The sequence below is a fragment of the Tasmannia lanceolata genome, unplaced genomic scaffold (assembly GCF_043159265.1).
Source record: "Tasmannia lanceolata isolate RefF3 unplaced genomic scaffold, GAP_Taslan_0.1 ptg000019l, whole genome shotgun sequence".
NCBI lineage: Eukaryota > Viridiplantae > Streptophyta > Magnoliopsida > Canellales > Winteraceae > Tasmannia > Tasmannia lanceolata.
Window position 1 is genome coordinate 9,523,344 of NW_027518696.1, and position 18,055 is coordinate 9,541,398.

General features: G+C 37.0%; 1 protein-coding gene across 6 annotated transcripts; it reads left to right on the top strand.

The window, feature by feature from the left end:
- Positions 1 to 1,735: 1,735 nt before the first annotated feature.
- LOC143852930 (homeobox protein knotted-1-like 1) lies at positions 1,736 to 17,750 on the top strand. Of its 6 annotated transcripts, none has more exons than XM_077362586.1 (7): positions 1,736 to 2,412; positions 2,946 to 3,056; positions 3,142 to 3,286; positions 3,601 to 3,657; positions 15,910 to 16,148; positions 16,764 to 16,965; positions 17,184 to 17,750. In XM_077362586.1, the coding sequence occupies exons 1-6, from the start codon at positions 2,146 to 2,148 to the stop codon at positions 16,953 to 16,955; spliced, it is 1,011 nt and encodes a 336-aa protein (XP_077218701.1). In that variant the 5' UTR covers positions 1,736 to 2,145; the 3' UTR covers positions 16,956 to 16,965; positions 17,184 to 17,750. The 6 variants fall into 6 exon arrangements, with proteins under 6 accessions (XP_077218701.1, XP_077218705.1, XP_077218702.1 ...); XM_077362587.1 differs by having other exon boundaries at positions 1,841 to 2,412; positions 16,767 to 16,965; XM_077362590.1 differs by lacking the exon at positions 3,601 to 3,657 and having other exon boundaries at positions 1,747 to 2,412.
- Positions 17,751 to 18,055: the final 305 nt, after the last annotated feature.

Here is an 18,055-nt window from a genome sequence, read left to right on the forward strand (position 1 = left end):
AATGGAAACATGGAATGGTTCTTTGTAAAGAAACTGTTTAGGTCTGGTTCTTGATTGAAACTTGACATTGATGCTTATTGATATTGATATTTATTTTTCAGCCATTATGAAATTGTACTAAGTTCTTCTGGTAGAACTAGATACTTTTAGTAAAATACACAAATGATTGGATTCATTTTTTAATGAAATTCATATTTGATAATTTACAGGAATTGGCGAAAATGGAGGAGATTGCCTCAATTTGGATCTTGATGAGGATGACTTACTTGATGAGTGAATTCTTATAGTGCAGTGGAACTATTATTTTCTTTTCCGTTGATTAAATAGTTCACCTACATATAAAACTGCTTATGTTTGAGTTTAGATTATTTCTAAAACTCTTGGTTATTCTTTAAAGTATTTTTGTTTTCAGTTGGATTACAAATCTTTATTGATATGGTGATATGGATGATTCAATAATTTTGTTTGGACATCACATTATCTATCTATTGGATTGTGCTATATGTAGAACATAGGAGGAGATTGTTGGGTATATCATATAACCCATGTATGTTCTAATATAAGCCCAATAGGTAATGGACCAGGTGTAGTGGGCCCATTTGGGCTGGAGCCCATTAACCTCTTCTAACCCTAGTGTATCTCTATATATAGGGGCTGGAGGCAACAAACTTGGTATTCCAAACTAGATACCTTGGGTGTAATGCTTTAAGCATCCTTGCTTAAACCCTAATTACCCTAACACCTATCTCCCAGGGTATTTTTTTCTCCCACATAACTCCCGGGAACAAAAAAATCCTGTCAACCATACAGAGTAAAACATTATAAATAGAGGGATTCTAAACTCATAACCCAACTATACTTGACACTTTATAAATAGAGGGATTCGAAACTCACATAAGCCCTTGCAAATTTGAGCTGAAAGTGCGCTATCATTGGGTGAAAATCACCAATGTGATCTTATAAATAAGACACTGGGAAGACCATGTTTTAATATTTGCACAAACACAGCTTGTCTTTACTCTTTTTTTTTAACAGATGTCAATTGTTATTGCAGTTCTCAATAAAACCAATTAAAAAAAGAAAATACGAGCTAAGTTAGTGCAATTATTAAAACACAGTCGAACTTGCCTCGCATGAAAATTAATTACCAAAGGGGTAACTTGGGTAGATAATTTCACCTCGCATGGGTAATTTAGGAACAAAAAAATTCCATCCCTAAAATCAAAGCACGAACCCCGGGAACACAAAAAAAGGGTAATTAGGGCGGGGTCCCCCTGAGAAGACGGGGTCTTCCTTTCGTGTAGGATAATGCGCCCTGCGTTTAATGTGATTTGACGTCAAACTGGTGGGCGCATTATCCTACAGTGGTGCGAAAAAAAATAATAATTCCCCACATGAAAATTATTTCTCGTAAAAAGCGACTCACAACGACACAAAAGACAGAGATGTACAGTCGTACTTTTACTTGCAGCCAGTGGTAGAGCACAATCACGTTCTCTTATCGGGCCCCACACATTACCACTCAATACATTACGTACACGTGTCTGTAGTCACATCACCGTTCTGACAGAGATTAAACTGGCGGTGTGTGAAAAGTGAAAGCTTAGAAAAAGTTATAAATTCAGGCGGCGTGGGGAAAGTAAAACCTCCTTCACTGTTACTCAAAAGCAGTTTTTGGGGATGATAAATTCGCACCCCCCGTAGAATAATTCGCTCCTTTCGAAGCAGGCTGCAACGGTCAATTCACGTCAAGGTGTGGCGAATTATCCTATACGGGGTGCGAACTTATTATTGCCCCAGTTTTTTCTACATTCTTCGTTTCTCTCTCATCCATTAAAATTAAAAATTAATAAAAAGAAGAAAAACTGAAAAATCACGAAAAAAAAAAAAACGTGTTTTTTAGTTAACCTTTTTCAGCGATCTGTGGAGAAAAATCTGGAAGTTGAAAACCTAATCCACTCTACTTTCAACCATGTATGAAGATTTTCTTCGAAGTATCTGCACTCAAATCTTCTGAATCTAGTAACAGTTCTCAGTTCTCAGAGGTTTTGTTTTCTTCAAGAAAACCTAATCTTCTCTAATTTGAACCATATATATGAAGGATAATCCACGAGCAGAAGATTTTTCAGGTTTGAAAATGGTGGAATGATTTGTCTTGAAGGAATGGAAGATCTGTACGGTTTAGATACTGAGATCCCTTGCTCGGACGATTTTTCTGGAAGTTTCGTTGTTCATTCGACTGAGTTTGATGAAGAGGTGGAGAATCTGTTTCGAGTTGAGGATTTTCAACTGAAAAGGCATGGGAATGTGACGGAAATCTGTAGATCTGAGATGTCTGATCTTATTAAAGCTCAGATCGCTAGTCATCCTAAGTATCCTAGCTTAGTAGCTGCTTATATTGACTGCCGAAAGGTGATTCTCTCCTTATTTCATCGCTTATTCTAAGTTTTTCTCTGATTTCTACCTATTGACTATGAATTTTCTTCTTTTAAAAATTTGTAGTTTTTTATTTTTTTTCCCTTATTTGTCCGTTGTTTCTTCATGTTTCAGAGATTTCTACCTATTGAGTATGAATTTGCTCACGCGAAGTTCTAGAAATTTGTAGTTTTTGATTTTTTTCCTTATTTTTCGTCGTTTTTTTCAGATTTCAGTGATTTTTACTTATTGAGTGTGAATTTTCACCTGCGAACTTCTAGAAATTTGTAGTTTTTATTTATTTTTCTTATTTGTTCGTTGTTTCTTCCAAGTTTCAGTGATTTATATCTATTGACTATGAATTTCCTCTCGCGAAGGTTTAAAAATTTTTAGTTTTTGAGTTTTTTCTTATTTGTTCTTCGTTTCTTCCAAGTTTCGTAGATTTCTACCTGTTGAATTTGAGTTTTTTTTTAGAAAAAAATTTCTAAATTTTTATTATTTTTTAATCTGTTCTATTTTCTGAATTCTAGGTTGGTGCACCGCCTGAGATAGCGTCACTTCTAGAAGAAATCGGGCGGGAAAACAATCCGAATCGAGTATTTGGAGAAATCGGAGCCGATCCGGAGCTTGACGATTTCATGGTATCGGTCTTTATTTATTTCTTTTATTTTTTAGGTTTTGTAGTTTGATTGACGAGGGATGAAAGTTTTAATATTTTATTTTCAGGATTCATATTGCGAGGTTCTGGTGAGATATAAAGAGGAGCTTTCTAAGCCGTTCGATGAGGCTGCGATCTTCTTGAGCAAGATCGAGTTGCAACTCAGTAACCTTTGCTGTGGCCCGTTGACGAGTGCCGGGAACGAGCACTCAGGTAACTGTTTTCATGCGCATTTTATCTTAATGTTTTCTAACTTGCGCCGGTAGTGTGTCCTATAACTGATTCATTTATACGTGGATGTAAATTCAGAGGTTTCTATAATTAAAAAAAAATTAGCATTGGGACGTGGTTCTAATTAAACCTGTGAACACGTGTAGCACTTCACCATATGGGAAATTTATTCTCTATTTCTGTAAGAATAATTAGTTTTGTTGGAATCACTAGTCTCGTACATTGTTTACTGAGATTAGTGTTTGTGTTTTGTTTGAAATGAGTCATTTTTTTGTTTTTGTTTCTTTTTGAAACAGTATGTATGTTGGAACTCGAGAGAGGTTTCTGTGTCAAAACAGTATATGTGGGGAGAGGTAAACAGTATACTTGGGCCAAGGTGCTTTACACAATGATTCTTGAAGAACGAGCAGAAACTTGGAATTACATTTCTTTTTCTTGTTTTCTTTTACGTTTTCCTTTTGAATTGTTGCTTTGCTACGTAGAATTCTTATTATATAGTTTCTCTTTTCATTATTAGACTAATTAATGCCTTAAATGAATAGATGAAATGGGTAGTTCTCTTTAAGAAAATCTAGGTAAGGGGATTTTGATTGTTATATAATTTAACTCAAGAGGGAAATTTGTTGATTAGGTTATATTCTCATATGACATGAAGGCCTAGCCTCTTTGGATACCCCTAAAAATTATTTGCATATTACCATGTAGGGATTTGCTAGCGTCCATTGCAGAAGGCATTTCGCGGATGGTCTGTTGCATGTGAGAGCAGCCACGTGAGATGAATAAATGAATGAAGACAAAATCGGTTGAAAAGTGAGCCTGTGTGGCTGCTCTCACATCCAACAGACCTTCAAGCGAAAAGCCTTCCGCGATGGACGCAAGCAAATCCCTACCATGTATATGCAAATTGTTTTGAAGTTAATTACAATTATTGGGAGTTCAATTATTTTAGAAATAATATATTTAATGGCCCTGGTTGTAGCTATTCTTTTTTATTTCTTGTAGATACTGTATATAAATAGACACTAACAGAACCGTCCATTAATGATATTATAGAGAGCATACAATGACATTCCTCCTACCAAGACAGCAAAAACTTTGGTTTAATAATTCCAACACCAAAGAAACTTTGTTGTCCCTTTTTGCAACTACTGTTAATTAGATTAAAATAATCTTATTTTGTAGCATCCAAAGAAGTCCTTAGTCTTTCACTCTTTCTTATGTTATGCTGTTGGTTTTATTAGTTTGACAAAGGTGAATGTTTCAAGTATGTTACCTGTAGTTTGGTCTGTTGCATATTTTTTACAATTAATTGATCGATAGTGTGGAACCATTGAAGGTGATTTATACCCTTTTACATTGTAAGAATTTGACACCATTTTTTTTTTATGACATAGGGTATCCCCATGCCAATTTTTAGGGTGGGACTATTCCCTGCGAATGCGCACAATCACCAATAAACCATGTGCATCGGGAGCCCGATTTGACACCTAATAGTCATACCTTTCTCGTCCTTTTGGCTAAGATTAAGTGTATTATGTAAGAGAAAATTGCAAGGAGATTTCGGATTACACCAAGATTAAGGGTATTATGTCAAATCCTATATAGCAGCCAAGTGGCCTGGCATTTATATACTTGATCGTTTGCAATATCTAGGGAGGAAAAGGAAAAAAAATAATTCATGGTTACTGGATTTTGGCCAATATTAGATCTCACATGGTCCTCAATAGAAGAGAAGAGGAGAAGTGAGGGAGAAGAAGAGTCTCTTTAAGGGAGCTCCCATGTCAAATGGTATACATATGAACAAGTCTTATTTTAATTTTCTATTTTAGTCATTTTATTTGTAGTATTTTTTAGGGCATCAAATCTTTGTTATTTTGGCATGATTTTGGTGTTTTTTGAAAGGTTTTTCGATTACCTATCTAAAGAGCCCAATATTATGTGATCTGGACTTGATTTGGTTAAGTTAGAGGCATTTTGTGATATAGTATAGGTATATTACGCGGGATTACTATTTTAGGAATATTTTGGTATTGTTTCTACTTTTTATTTATGTTGCTTTAGTTAGAAGATTGAGAATAATGGTTACGCGAGTATTTAGGGTGAACAAAACTTGGCTGCCCAATGTTGCTCAAAAGGTTTCTCCGTAATTTTGCCTCTCCCAATCATATTCTACCACGAACTTTTTGAACCAAAGAAAAAAATAAGTTTTCTTTTGACAATCTTACCCCTAATTCATAGAGAACTCAATACAGTACTAAGATCAACGGTTCTGATGTGGTTAAGATCATACTATGGGGAGATGTCCCACAAGATCAATGGTCTGATCATGGTTCTGATGTGGGCTATGGGTTCTTCTAAGAATGTATCTATAATGTACTTTTGTGATTTACAAAAGAAAACGGGCTATGATAAATTCACCCCCTTCTAAGATGAATTCACCCCATATCTTTCAAAATAGACTGTACAACACACACCCTAGGATGATCCAAACCGTCTTTTTGATGGGCCACAATGTAAATAGGGTGTGCCCCAAAAAACTTTTCCATAGGATGATCCCAACCGTCCAATCTATAGAAGTTTACATAATGTGATTCCATCTTTAGATCGGAGGGTTAGAATTATCCTATGGAAATAATTTTTGGGGCACTACCTATTTACGCTGTGGCCCATCAAATGGGTGGTTTGGATCATCCTATGGTGTGGGCTGTACAGTCCATTTTGAAAAATACGGGGTGAATTCATCATAGAAACGGGTGAATTCATCACTGCCCAAGAAAATACGGGGTGAATTCATCATAGAAACGGGTGAATTCATCACTGCCCAAGAAAAAAGGGAATTCATATATTTGCCCCCTTTTTCTTCATTTGGCCATCCTCTTGTAGTGTAAAAAGGTAGTCATAGATTGTTTTATTTTTAATGAGACCGGAGAGAATAACGAGTCGATATCACCATTGCGGTAACTGCTCTGGGTATTTTGGATTGAAATTAGGCGAGGGGTATAAGTGTCCAAAGAAAAGTTGCTTTTTCTTTGCTCTAAAAAAATCTACCACGTGGCATAATATGATTGGGAGGAGCAAAATTGCGGAGAAACCTTCCGCGCAACGTTGCACAGCCAAATTTTGTTCATTTAGGGTTGCTATTATTAGGTTTTGGCTCTTTATATAATGTAATGGCAAGAGGAAAGAAATAGATTTGAATAAAGTTTATTTTGGGACATCACTTGTGAAGCATTGGCTCTTTCACTTGGGTGAAGGAGCTTCGCTCCTTTCATGTGTTACATTGGAGTTTTTCTCCAAACCGTGGCATGGGTTTTCAAACCTCCACGAGATTATCTTTATCTTGGTGTTGCCGCTCCACGCTCTCTGCATCACACTCTCCCTCAAGCTGGAGTGTATATATCATACAACCCCAGCTTGTTACAAATATCTCTCAATTTGGACTTGGCCGATGGTTTGGTGAACACATCTTGCTCGAGCACACATGATCGATGAGATTTAGAACTGATGGAGGTTTCCTGGTTCACTTTCAGCATGTTAAAGAGATAGACAAACAGTGATGTGGATCGGTTAACTCGAGCATGACTTAGGAGGGCTTGGAGATTTGTTATTTCCTTCGTCCTTGATTTTTTTGCTTGAGTATTGTAATCTTCTTTGTTGTTTGCTTTTTTGTTTTTATTATTGACCATCTCACTTGCGGGACAGAGAAGTAAAAAGGGTGGGATGATGAATAAGAGCATGTCTGGTCATTCGTATATAATTTCTCTAGTGTTTCCTCCCATGAGTAAGCTTCTCCACCAAATATAGACTATATGAGTGAAAAAAGTTCCTATTTAGAATCTTTTTTCTTGGTTTCTTAATTAAATATCTTGCAAAGAACAATTCCACCAAAATGGCATTCTTTGGGCCTGCTGGTTTTAAGGATTTTTACGAGGCAGAATCTAGGGCGGTCTTGCACGGTATTAGAGTGGTGGTGTGGAGAGACTTGGGGAACCTTATAGTGGAGGGAGATTTCCTCAATGTCATCAGGTGGCTGGCTGGGAGAGCCCCTCACCCTTGGAGATTTTTAGAGCTTATTGAAGAGATCCTTGATCGAGTGGAGGGTCATTTAGTTCACTTCTCAAATGTCAGAAGCTTGGCTAACGGAGAGGCGGATAGACTAGTCTGATTGGGTGTGCCTAGGTCTGCATTTCAATTTTTCTTTATTTGCTCCCCCTTGCGAGGATTGTATTTTTGGTTTAGATCTCTCCCTTATATTTCTCTTGTACTCTTTGTCGCCTCGACTTCCTCGTTCGTGTGCTTGTATTTCTTATAATATTTCACCATTTCAAAAAAAAAAAAAAAAAATCCTGTGAAGAAATTATAGGTTTGCTATGATTATTCCCTTCTACCAAGCTACCTAAATCCTCTTATTTGTAAATGTCACCTATTTTGTTGAGTAATCTTCCCTTTTTATGGTTTCCATATTCTGTCTAGTTATTCAAATTTATTTCTTGTTTCCATGACCCATTTGTGATGCCCAATATTATGTTAACCTTCTTCACTTTGTAGGATTTTCCAACATCCGGTAAGCCCAAATTGTAACATGGACTTATAATGAAAGTGGTGTTGAAATCCAACACATGTTCATCACGGGTACTTCTCACAGAACAATATCCTGCGGCATGGATTAGTGGTTTAATTTTAATCAGAACATTTAAATTTTAGAAGGATACTAAGACATATATAAATTAATGCCTCAGTGAGAAATTTTACCTTAAATTTATTATAAATTTGAGTTTGCAGTCATGTTTTCGTCTAGTGATGAATGTAGGGACTTTTTTTATTTGTTAAAATTGTGTGACTATTTCTATTATCCTACGTCCTACTCCTTTTGGGGGTAGGATTTCTTGGAATCGTAATATTTTTGGGTTTGGCATCACTTTGCTTCCATGAGTTCTTGTGGTGATAATCCTTTCTATATTGGTTTGATACCAAAGATCATGTCCCTTTATCAATTGGTAGCATGGTCGGTTAGAACCTATATTACTCGGTTGATCGGTATGCTTGTTTTGGATTCAAGTTCAGAGTTTACAACTTTCTTACAGACTTGGTTCGTTAGGGATAGGCTTATTTGGTTCTCGAATTTGGTCTGCCTTAGTTGGTCTTACGGATATCATTAAAAGTCCCCCTCAAACACTTACAAATATGGTAGGTGGGAAGTTGGGACTCAGAAGTGAAAACTCGGAATATACATTATCATTCAAAAAAAAAAAACTTGGAATATACATATGATTGAGAAATAAGAAAGTTGAAGTCGAAATTGGGCATTGAATCCCTTATCTTTTGCGTTGGTTGCGAACCATATTGTGAACTATTTAACGCATAATGACTCTCAATATGGCATGTCATTGATCGAACTATGCAACTCAGGTTAAAGAACTAGATACCTGAGTTATGATTTTATGATTTGTGTTATTTAAGCTGTCTGAGATATGTGCATACCATTTTGTGCCCTACTATGCTGACAAGAGGTGATCTAGGTATGTGCATTTGAAAAGAATTGCTTGTGATGCTTGTGGCGGGGCCCACACACATAATAGTTTTTCTTTACTCGCCGGAGTCAAGTTATTTCAAACTTGGTCCTTAGAAATATGACCACGATTGGGAAGAACTTGGGTATAGGTAGGAAAACTTGGTTATCAAGTTCCTATGAGTCTTGAACTTGAGTTATATTTGTTTTCTATTTCAGTGTTTTATTTGAATGAAGGATAGTGAGTTAGTTTTTTATTGGTTCCTATGATTGTGATTGAGTTAAAAACTATGAAACCTAAAGTTTAGTAACCAAGATAAAATAGAATTGGGTGTCATCTGGAGAAGTGGAAGGAAGGTACCACAGAATGTACTATCCAATTGGATCCAGCCAGTTAACTCTTTATGTTTTAGGAGTTCAGGTATGAACTTTCTGAAAGTGAGTAGCAGGTGAGAGAATTGTTCTCTCTAGTAAAGAGACAAAGAAGAATGATCTTGGGATGGAGCATTGCTAGTATTATTTTCTTGAATGATTCAAGTGTCCTCATATTCAAGAAAATTCTGAAAATTACAACCAGAAAGGGGTGTTGCAGAAAAAAATCATACTCGGACGCTCTCTTTCATCTGGAACTGACAGAAAGCACAATTAACTTTTCTTTCCCATGTTGACCTTTTTCTTACATATTTCATGGTTGTTGAGGGACCTTTAAGCTATTTTACCCTCCTAATTGAATAGGAGGGTTGCAATCCTTAAAAAAATTGCTTCCTAAAATCCTGAACCGATGTTAAAGATTACCCCTTTTTTTTAATCATTTTCTCATTCTTTACACTAGGTTTTTGTTCTATGAAACAATTTTTAGTCTAAATATTTTCCAGTTTCTTCTTTGAAACAAAACATTGCAACAGACGAAGCATTGGGACATTCCAATCCGGGTAAAAAACAGAACAATAACATGAACAAAATTGACAACTAAGATTGTTCTATTATCATTGAATGACCCTTATACATATGCCAGTGTTGCATGGATTCGGATTCGCGTGTCGGGATCCAACACGAATTCGAGGACTCGGATTTGGCAAACCCCCAAAAGTAGGATTTGGATTCGGTAATTTTTAAATAAAATAAAATTTTCAAAATTTAATATATATATATATATATATATATATATATATATATATATATATATATATATATATATATGTGTGTGTGTGTGTGTGTGTGTGTTCGCATATATATTCATGAAAATTTTGAGTGTAGAGGGTTGAGGTGGATTTTGTATTAAGAAAGTTTAAGGAGGAAGGGGGTCGATGTTCGAGGGTCGAGGCGCTAGGGTTTTTATTAAAAGAGTACGGGTTGTGCTTTCATATAAAAAAAAGTTAATAAGAAAATACGTTTAGAGGGAAAATAAAAAGGATTCGCATTTCAAAAGAGATGATGATGAATCAGATTCGCTCGAAAAAAAAATGATTCGTGCGGGACACGGCTACGACAAGAATCTGGGTGTGTCCCACATGAATCCATGTCTGATTCGGATGCAGAGACGTGTCGACACGGATTCGGCAGAGGGGGGTAATGAATCCATGCAACATAGACATATGCTATGTTGCGGTGTTGATCATAATCTTGTGCACCAGCACAAGATTGTTTGTGGTATTTTGATCTTACACCAAGCAGATGATCTTAGCCCCTTGCAAATAAATAAATAAAAGGTTGCTTGGGCCCGTGACTCACAACTAAAACGTCCCAGATCTCTTGATTATGCAGGTCATGAATTTCTCGATAGATTATGTGGGAAATAGTATTTGAATATCATTAATTGTTTTTTTTTTCTCGGCTATGTCAACTAGATTCCGATTTCGAGTGACAAATGATATGCCATTATGGTGGTATTCCTGTTGTCCTAGGATTTCCCAATTATAATTCCTAAAGGCACATAATGCACAGAATGTTCCATCGAACAACCCTTCAGATTTGGTTCTTTTAGTTATGCATTAGCAAGATCTTTTTTTTTATCTCATTATCAAGATCTGTAAGGTATTTTTTTATCCTTGGCCTTAGTTGTTTAGACATTTTAATGTGCACTCATGCCCTTAGTGTTGACCTTCTTTGGTAACCTTAGAAGAAGAAAAGTAACGAGGGAGACAATGGAATATAAACCAATATAAGAAATGATGAGAAATAAACAAAAGATACTTGATATTTGCAGAACTGTGAATGCAATCTATCTGCATTCTCATGTCCACTTTCCTTGTATATTGCAACTTGTTACTTTAAAGAGTATTTTGGTTTGACTTGATAATCACAAACAAGAAACCTACCTAAAGTCAAACCCATCTTAGCAAATAGAATTTTCAGATAAATCAAAACTCTTCCTCAAAGCTATCTATGTGAATGGTAAAACAAGGACTAGTTAGAGATTAGGACAAGGGTCGGTGATGATCTTCACAATTCTCCCCCTCAGCACCGACTCATACTCATCAAACTGAGCTTTTCATAGAATTTCTTGGACTTCTCAATCGGTAGTCCCTTCGTGAAAATATTAGCTACTTGCTCATTAGTTTCAACCGGTGTTAACGAAATTTTATCACAAAATTTTTTCTTGAATGTAATGATGGTCTTCTATGTGTTCGGTTCTTGCATGAAACACTAGATTTTTAGCGAATTGCACTTTCCACATAATCAATATCTTACCCAACTTCCCACAACAGCTGAAGTAACCACGTACATTCTTGGGCTGTCATCTTTGTTGCTCGATACTCTGCTTCAATTGTGGATAATGCGACTGTTGATTGTCGCTTGCTACACCAAGCTACGGGTCCCAATCCACCACCGAATATGTATCCAGTTGTTGATCTATGTGTAGAATGGTCATTTGCATAACTAGCATTACAACAACCATAGATCTCAAATGGAACCTCCTTTTCCAAAAAGAAAACCATAATCGATTCTGCCAGCAAGATATCGTAATATTCGACAAACTAGATGTTGCTATCCTAGTTTCTCCATGAACCGGCTCCCAACACTGACTGCATGGGTTATGTCAGGTCAGGTGAGTGATAAATATGACTCCCAACTAGTTGTTGGTACATTGTAATTTCTTTCAGAAGCTCTCCATCTTTTTCGTAGCCTTTCATTCACCACAATTGGAGTAAAAATCGGCTTGCAGTTGGCCATGCCAAATCGAATTAAAATGCCAGGTATGTATTTCTTCTGGCTCAAGAGCAACCCCTATGATCTGTAGATTATCTCCAAATCAAGGAAGTGGTTGAGCTCCCTGAGGGCCTTCAATCTCAATTCTTACGGTAAGATATTTATGGATGACCTTGATTTCTTCTATGGCATCTCCCGTGATGACGAGTTCATCCGCGTAAACGAGGACAATAGTCGCAAGTCCTCCCATTTTGCTCACAAATAACCCTAATCTGCTGGTGCTACGGTGTACCCACTAAACACTAAGAACTCAACAATTTTCCCATACCAGGTGCTTGCTTTAAGCCATACAACGCCTTAGCTTGCCGCCAATGCAATCAACACAGGAACATATGTGATCTTCGCTACCGGACTAAATGTCTCATCAAAGTCGATTCCATATTGTTTGGAAGAACCCCGTGCCATAAACCTCACCTTATATCGATCAATCAAACCATCCGTCTTGTGCTTCACCTTGAACACCCATCTATAGGAAATGGGCTTTACGTTTGGTGGAGGTGGGACAAGATCCCATGTTGCTTCTTCCATAAAGCAATCGAACCACTCCTTGGTGTCTTTTGCATCTTCAAATGAAGTTGGATCCCCCACCATACGATATTTTGAGACAACTACTCCTACCTTAAGTGTCTCTTGAACACAAGTTGAATTTGTTGCATACTCATGACTCTTCACAATAGGGGATTCTGCAACGCTCAATGCAAAAGAAAACTCCCCCTCAAAGTCCCACGTCCTGCCACATCACATGCAAAAGAGGCTTTCATATTGCATTCACCATCATCATCATCCTCCTTGTCTTTTGGAATCGATGACATCATTCTCATAATAGGTCTTGATCTTAACCCAACAATTTTTTTAATATGATTTGGCTTACCACAACGATAACAATGAAAATCACATTTTTCTTGTGATTTATCATTGTTATTAACCTGTTCACCTTTCCTATAGGCATCTTGTGGCTTCTTATTTTTCTACAACTTCCATTGCTAGTCAACGCAAGTGCTTCACCACTCTCTTTAACTGACAAACCAGCCATCTGCTTTGACAGCATCTCTTGATTAATCAAGAGATTCTCCAACTCTAAGAGAGATCGTCGTTTTGGACAACTATGTATAGCAGTGATAAATCATTAACTCAAGTCCTAAGCTGCGGATAATCAACCTCTGCATCCGGTTTTCACTAATCTTAGATTCCCCATCCACCTGTGAGATCTCATTACACAAGTTTTTAGTTTTCATAAAGTAGGCATAGACAGATAAAGTACCTTGTATTAATGAACCAATCTCGTTCTCTAGCATCAGCAAACGTGCATCATTCGCCTATGAAAGGAGGGATGAGAGTGCCTGCCACGCTTCTTTCAGAGTCTCTCTGATATGCTCAATCAACTCCTTTTGTGTTGATGCTTTAAATACATACAATATTTTTCCACCATGGATCGTCCACTTCCGCAGCACATCCACTCCCTCTTTTGGTGCCTCGATTTTGTTTTCGTTCACTATTTCCTGCTTTAAATACATACAATATTTTTCCGCCACGGATCGTCCACTTCCGCAGCACATCCACCCCCTCTTTTGGTGCCTCGATTTTGTTGCCGTTCACTATTTCCTATAGATCATGGCCATCAAGGTACAACTCCAAGCACGATTTCCAATAGATGTAGTTAGTATTGTTGAGCTTTTCAATCCCCGCCAACATACCAACATTTTCTGCCATCTTCATGCAACTTTGATATCACCCCGAGGAAACCAAAGAACAAACCGGCAAACACCTTGCTCTGATACCACTTGTGAACCTTCTTTGGTAGCCTTAGAAGAAGAAAAGTAACAAGGGAGACAATGGAATATAAACCAATGTAAGAGATGATGAGAAATAAGCAAAAGATACTTGATATCTGCAAAACCCAGAATGCAATCTATCTGCACGCTCACGTTCACTTTCCTTATATATTGCAACTAGTCACATTAAAGAGTATTTCGGTTTGACTTTGTTAAGTTACCAACTTCTCCAAAAGCTTAAGTTGTCAGAGAAAGGCGTTATTTATCTTTTATACTTTAACACTCCCCCACACGTGTGGCCCACTTGGCAAACACGTGGCACATGTGGTCCCACTTTGGGCTGACCATCGCATGTGGATTTTTGCTATTCCGGAGGTTTGAACTCGAGACCTTTGCACTGATACCATGTTAACTAACCAACTTCTTCTTCTCCAAAAGCTTAAGCTGTTGGAGAAAGGCATTATTTATCTTTTATACTTTAACAGACTTGATAATCACAAACAAGAAACCTACCTAACATCAAACTCATTTAAGCTAATAGAATTAACAGATAAATCAAAACTCTTCCTAAAATCTATCTATTTGAATTCAACAAGGACTCTAATAAGAGATATGGATGAGGGTCGGTGCTGATCTTCACAATTAGTTGCTAATTCACATAAAGGCTCCTTTACATAATGCCTTTAGTTCCATTTTGACTCCCTTGCAATAGAATTGTGCTTAAAATTCTCTTGGTGACAACTTCGAATTTTGATGGTAGATGTGATCGGTAAAATTCTCCACAGTTATCAACTAGTAAACATTACTCTACCGATCACAATTTTTGTTTTTCTGGTTAAGTAGTTTGAACCAAAAGGGATGAAAACTTACAAAATTCCTGTGATGTTTTAGGTGTTATTACATTTTAATAGCGCCTTCCATTACATCCGTTATAATTATTCTCTATCACCTTCTTAATGAAATTTGGAAGCGTTTCAGTTCGTTAACCGTAAAAAATTAGGTAACTAATTTTGTCAGTTAAGGCTACCAACAGTCATATTTGTTTCTCTTATATTATGAGATTCTTTCTATTGCAAGGCTGCTGGAATGCATGTTTTGAAATATTAGTTACTACGATATGGGTCTGTATAGTGGTCGTGTTCACATGAATGCCATGAACTTCATATTTCATCGTTTTTTTTTCCTATCTTCAAAGGGGTTTTGCTTAAACAACAAAAGATCAAACGAATCATGCATGACATTGTTGTGTTATAAGTATAACGAATCTTTGAACAACAAAAAGAGAGAAAAATAGGGATTTTATCTTGAACTAAAAGATTTGACGGTTTTTTACTTGTTTTTATAAGTTTTCTGGTCTTTTCTTCATATATATATATATATGGAGGCCATCATTGTTTGGGTGATCCAAACCATTCATTTGATTGGCCCTCACATTCATAGGGTGTCTACAAAAAATCAGCTCCATTGGGTCATCCTAACCCTTCGAACCGTGGAGTCAAAAAATGGACAGATTATTGAAGGGTTATACACGTCCATTTTACCTCCATAAATCGTAGGGTTGGGATGATCCTATGGAGCTGATTTTTTATGGACACCCTATCTATGTGAGGGCCCATCAAATGAATGGTTTGGATCACCCAAACAATGTGGGCCCCACTGTATTTTAAGCACGTGTGTAGATAACTTATCTACACATGTGTGTAGAAACCGTTCTCTCTCATATATATATATATATATATATATATATATATATATATATATATATATATATATATATATAAAGTGATCGTGAGCGGCCCCTCATATAAGCTTATATGAGGTGACCGCTAAACACATTGTGGGCCCAAAATTTTGGGGTGATCCGAACCGGTCATTTGATAGGCCCTGACGTAGATAAGGGGTGCCCTAAAAATCAGCTCCATAGGATCATCCCAACCCTTCGTACGACGGGTAAGTGGGCAAATTTATACCCGCCCATTTTTCGCTCTTTCACCTCCACAGTTCGAAGGGTGGTGAGCGGCCCCTATTAATTTGTATCGTGAGCGGCCCCTATTAATTTGCTCAAGTTTCCATTTTGAATGTTCTGATTCTTCAGCAATTTTCAGATGAAGCAGCTGGATCCTCCGAAGAGGATATCAGCTATGGGGAAGGGGAGACATCTGAAAGCCAAGAAGCTGCTCCCCGTCTTGGTGACCAGGAGCTAAAAGAAATGCTGCTGCGGAAGTACAGTGGTTATTTGAGCAGCCTACGGAAGGAATTTCTGAAGAAGAGGAAGAAAGGAAAGCTACCAAGGGATGCTAGGTTGACCTTACTGGACTGGTGGAACACCCACTATAGATGGCCATATCCCACGGTAAGTGACCAAAAAGTTTGTTAAAATTATCTGAACCAATTTAAGTGCAACTGCAATGATGAAACTGTTTAGACTTTAGATCAATCTCCATGCATCTTAGATCTCCCTTTATTAGGTCATGTCTATTTTAGATGACATTTTTTATGATAGAAAACCCAATCTCCAGCCAAGATAAAGATAAAACTACTAAGCTTACTACAATTTTGATGATTATTATTAAAATAGCACTAATCCTTTGAAACTGTTCTTTAGTTTTTTAAGTTGGATTAGACATGTAAACAGAAAGTTTACAGTCGAATTTTGGACTCGCTATATGAAATCTCGGGCAAACAATGTTTGACTCGGTCAATTTTTGAGTCAGTGAGCTTTGGGTCCAATATTTTCTCTGGCAGGTATACACTTGTAATATAGAATGAATCATCTGCTAGTGCCACTACCATATAACCATGATAATGTGTTATTTTTACTTATTATGTACTGACTAGATGTTTTATGGTATCTTAAAATTTTCACTTATTGCTTTGCTGGAAAATGTGATATTTTCTCCATTTTCTTTACTGGATTTCTTTTTAAATCTAAACCTGCATGCAAATTCATGAAAATGACATGTTAAAGCAGGATGAAGAGAAGACAAAGCTAGCTGAGATGACTGGGCTGGATCAGAAGCAGATAAACAATTGGTTTATAAACCAAAGGAAGAGACATTGGAAGCCATCGGATGACATGCGGTTCGCCCTCATGGAGGGCATCAGTGGTGCAGGAACACCTTGCCCCTTGTTTTTGGAAGCTGCAACTGATGATCCTTGAGGAAATTAAGGTCAGACCTTTGTCTTCCCCAGTCTCTTTCATTCTTTGTTTTCACATCTCTTTATACAGATGGATTTAGAGTGTTCCTAATTCTATCATTCTTACCTATCTTGGTTTTCTGAAATGTTCATTACTGGATTGGTGTTCTATCTGGGCTCTTTTTTTTTACACCAAAAGAGTGCGACTTCAATTCATGAATATTTTTTATGCAATACGTGAATGAAACAGGGGGCTACTAGTAATGGGCGGTTAGGATCATCATGTGGTTGCTATTTCCCAGATGGACTGCTTGGATCCACTTGCCTGGTACGTATGTGATGACAGATTGAAAACGACTGTATATGTAGTTCATTTTTAGGAGTTAAAAAAGTGGTTTGAATTTGCACCCAAATTGTAATTTGTTTTATTAGAGTACAGTTTCCTTTAGGACGACTGAATAGCAGAAAGTCACTTTTTACAATCAATTGTAAAAGGCAAATTTTGGGTTCGACTAGGAGCATAGGAGGGCACGTACGTGAAATCAAGGACTCCCCCCTCCTTCTTCTTCTTAGGTGGTTTCTTAACTACCTGTATTATGTAGGGAAAACTTACCTGGCCTCAAGGTTATTTAAAAGATTTCTACTTGCTATTAAATAGGTTATTTCTATATTATGTTGCCAATATACAAGGGGGAAGTGATATTTCCCCCCCTTTTTTTACTTGGCACAGCCCCCTCTACTGCCCTCATGTCATTTAAAACCTTGTAAATGTATAGTTTCCTTAATGGTTGAATGTGATTTATCTATCTATATGAAAGATTCTCCCAAGGTCATTTAGAACCTCATTGCTAGGTTGTTAGTGCTTAATGTGTTTTGCTCATTTTCATTAAATGATTATAATCTGGTCATTAGATATGATTTGGTAGTATTATTGTCATTTAATTGAGTTAGGGCTTTATTAATGGTAGCGTTCTATGCAACAATCCTAACCATCTGATCTGGTGGAGTTTTTTGTTTGGTATACTCTCTTCCTTTTTTAATCTGTTTAACAATTATTTCCATCTCACAAATTCAAAGGCTAAGATCGAGCAACGTAGGGAATATGTGTGGCTTGGTTTGGCC

Excerpts from the sequence above, each read along its gene's own strand:
- LOC143852930 (XM_077362586.1), top strand. The coding sequence starts at position 2,146 with ATGATTTGTCTTGAAGGAATGGAAGATCTGTACGGTTTAGATACTGAG. Across the intron at positions 3,287-3,600 it reads TGCCGGGAACGAGCACTCAG|TATGTATGTTGGAACTCGAG; the intron begins GTAACTGTTTTC and ends TTTTTGAAACAG. Across the intron at positions 3,658-15,909 it reads AACAGTATATGTGGGGAGAG|CTGGATCCTCCGAAGAGGAT; the intron begins GTAAACAGTATA and ends CAGATGAAGCAG.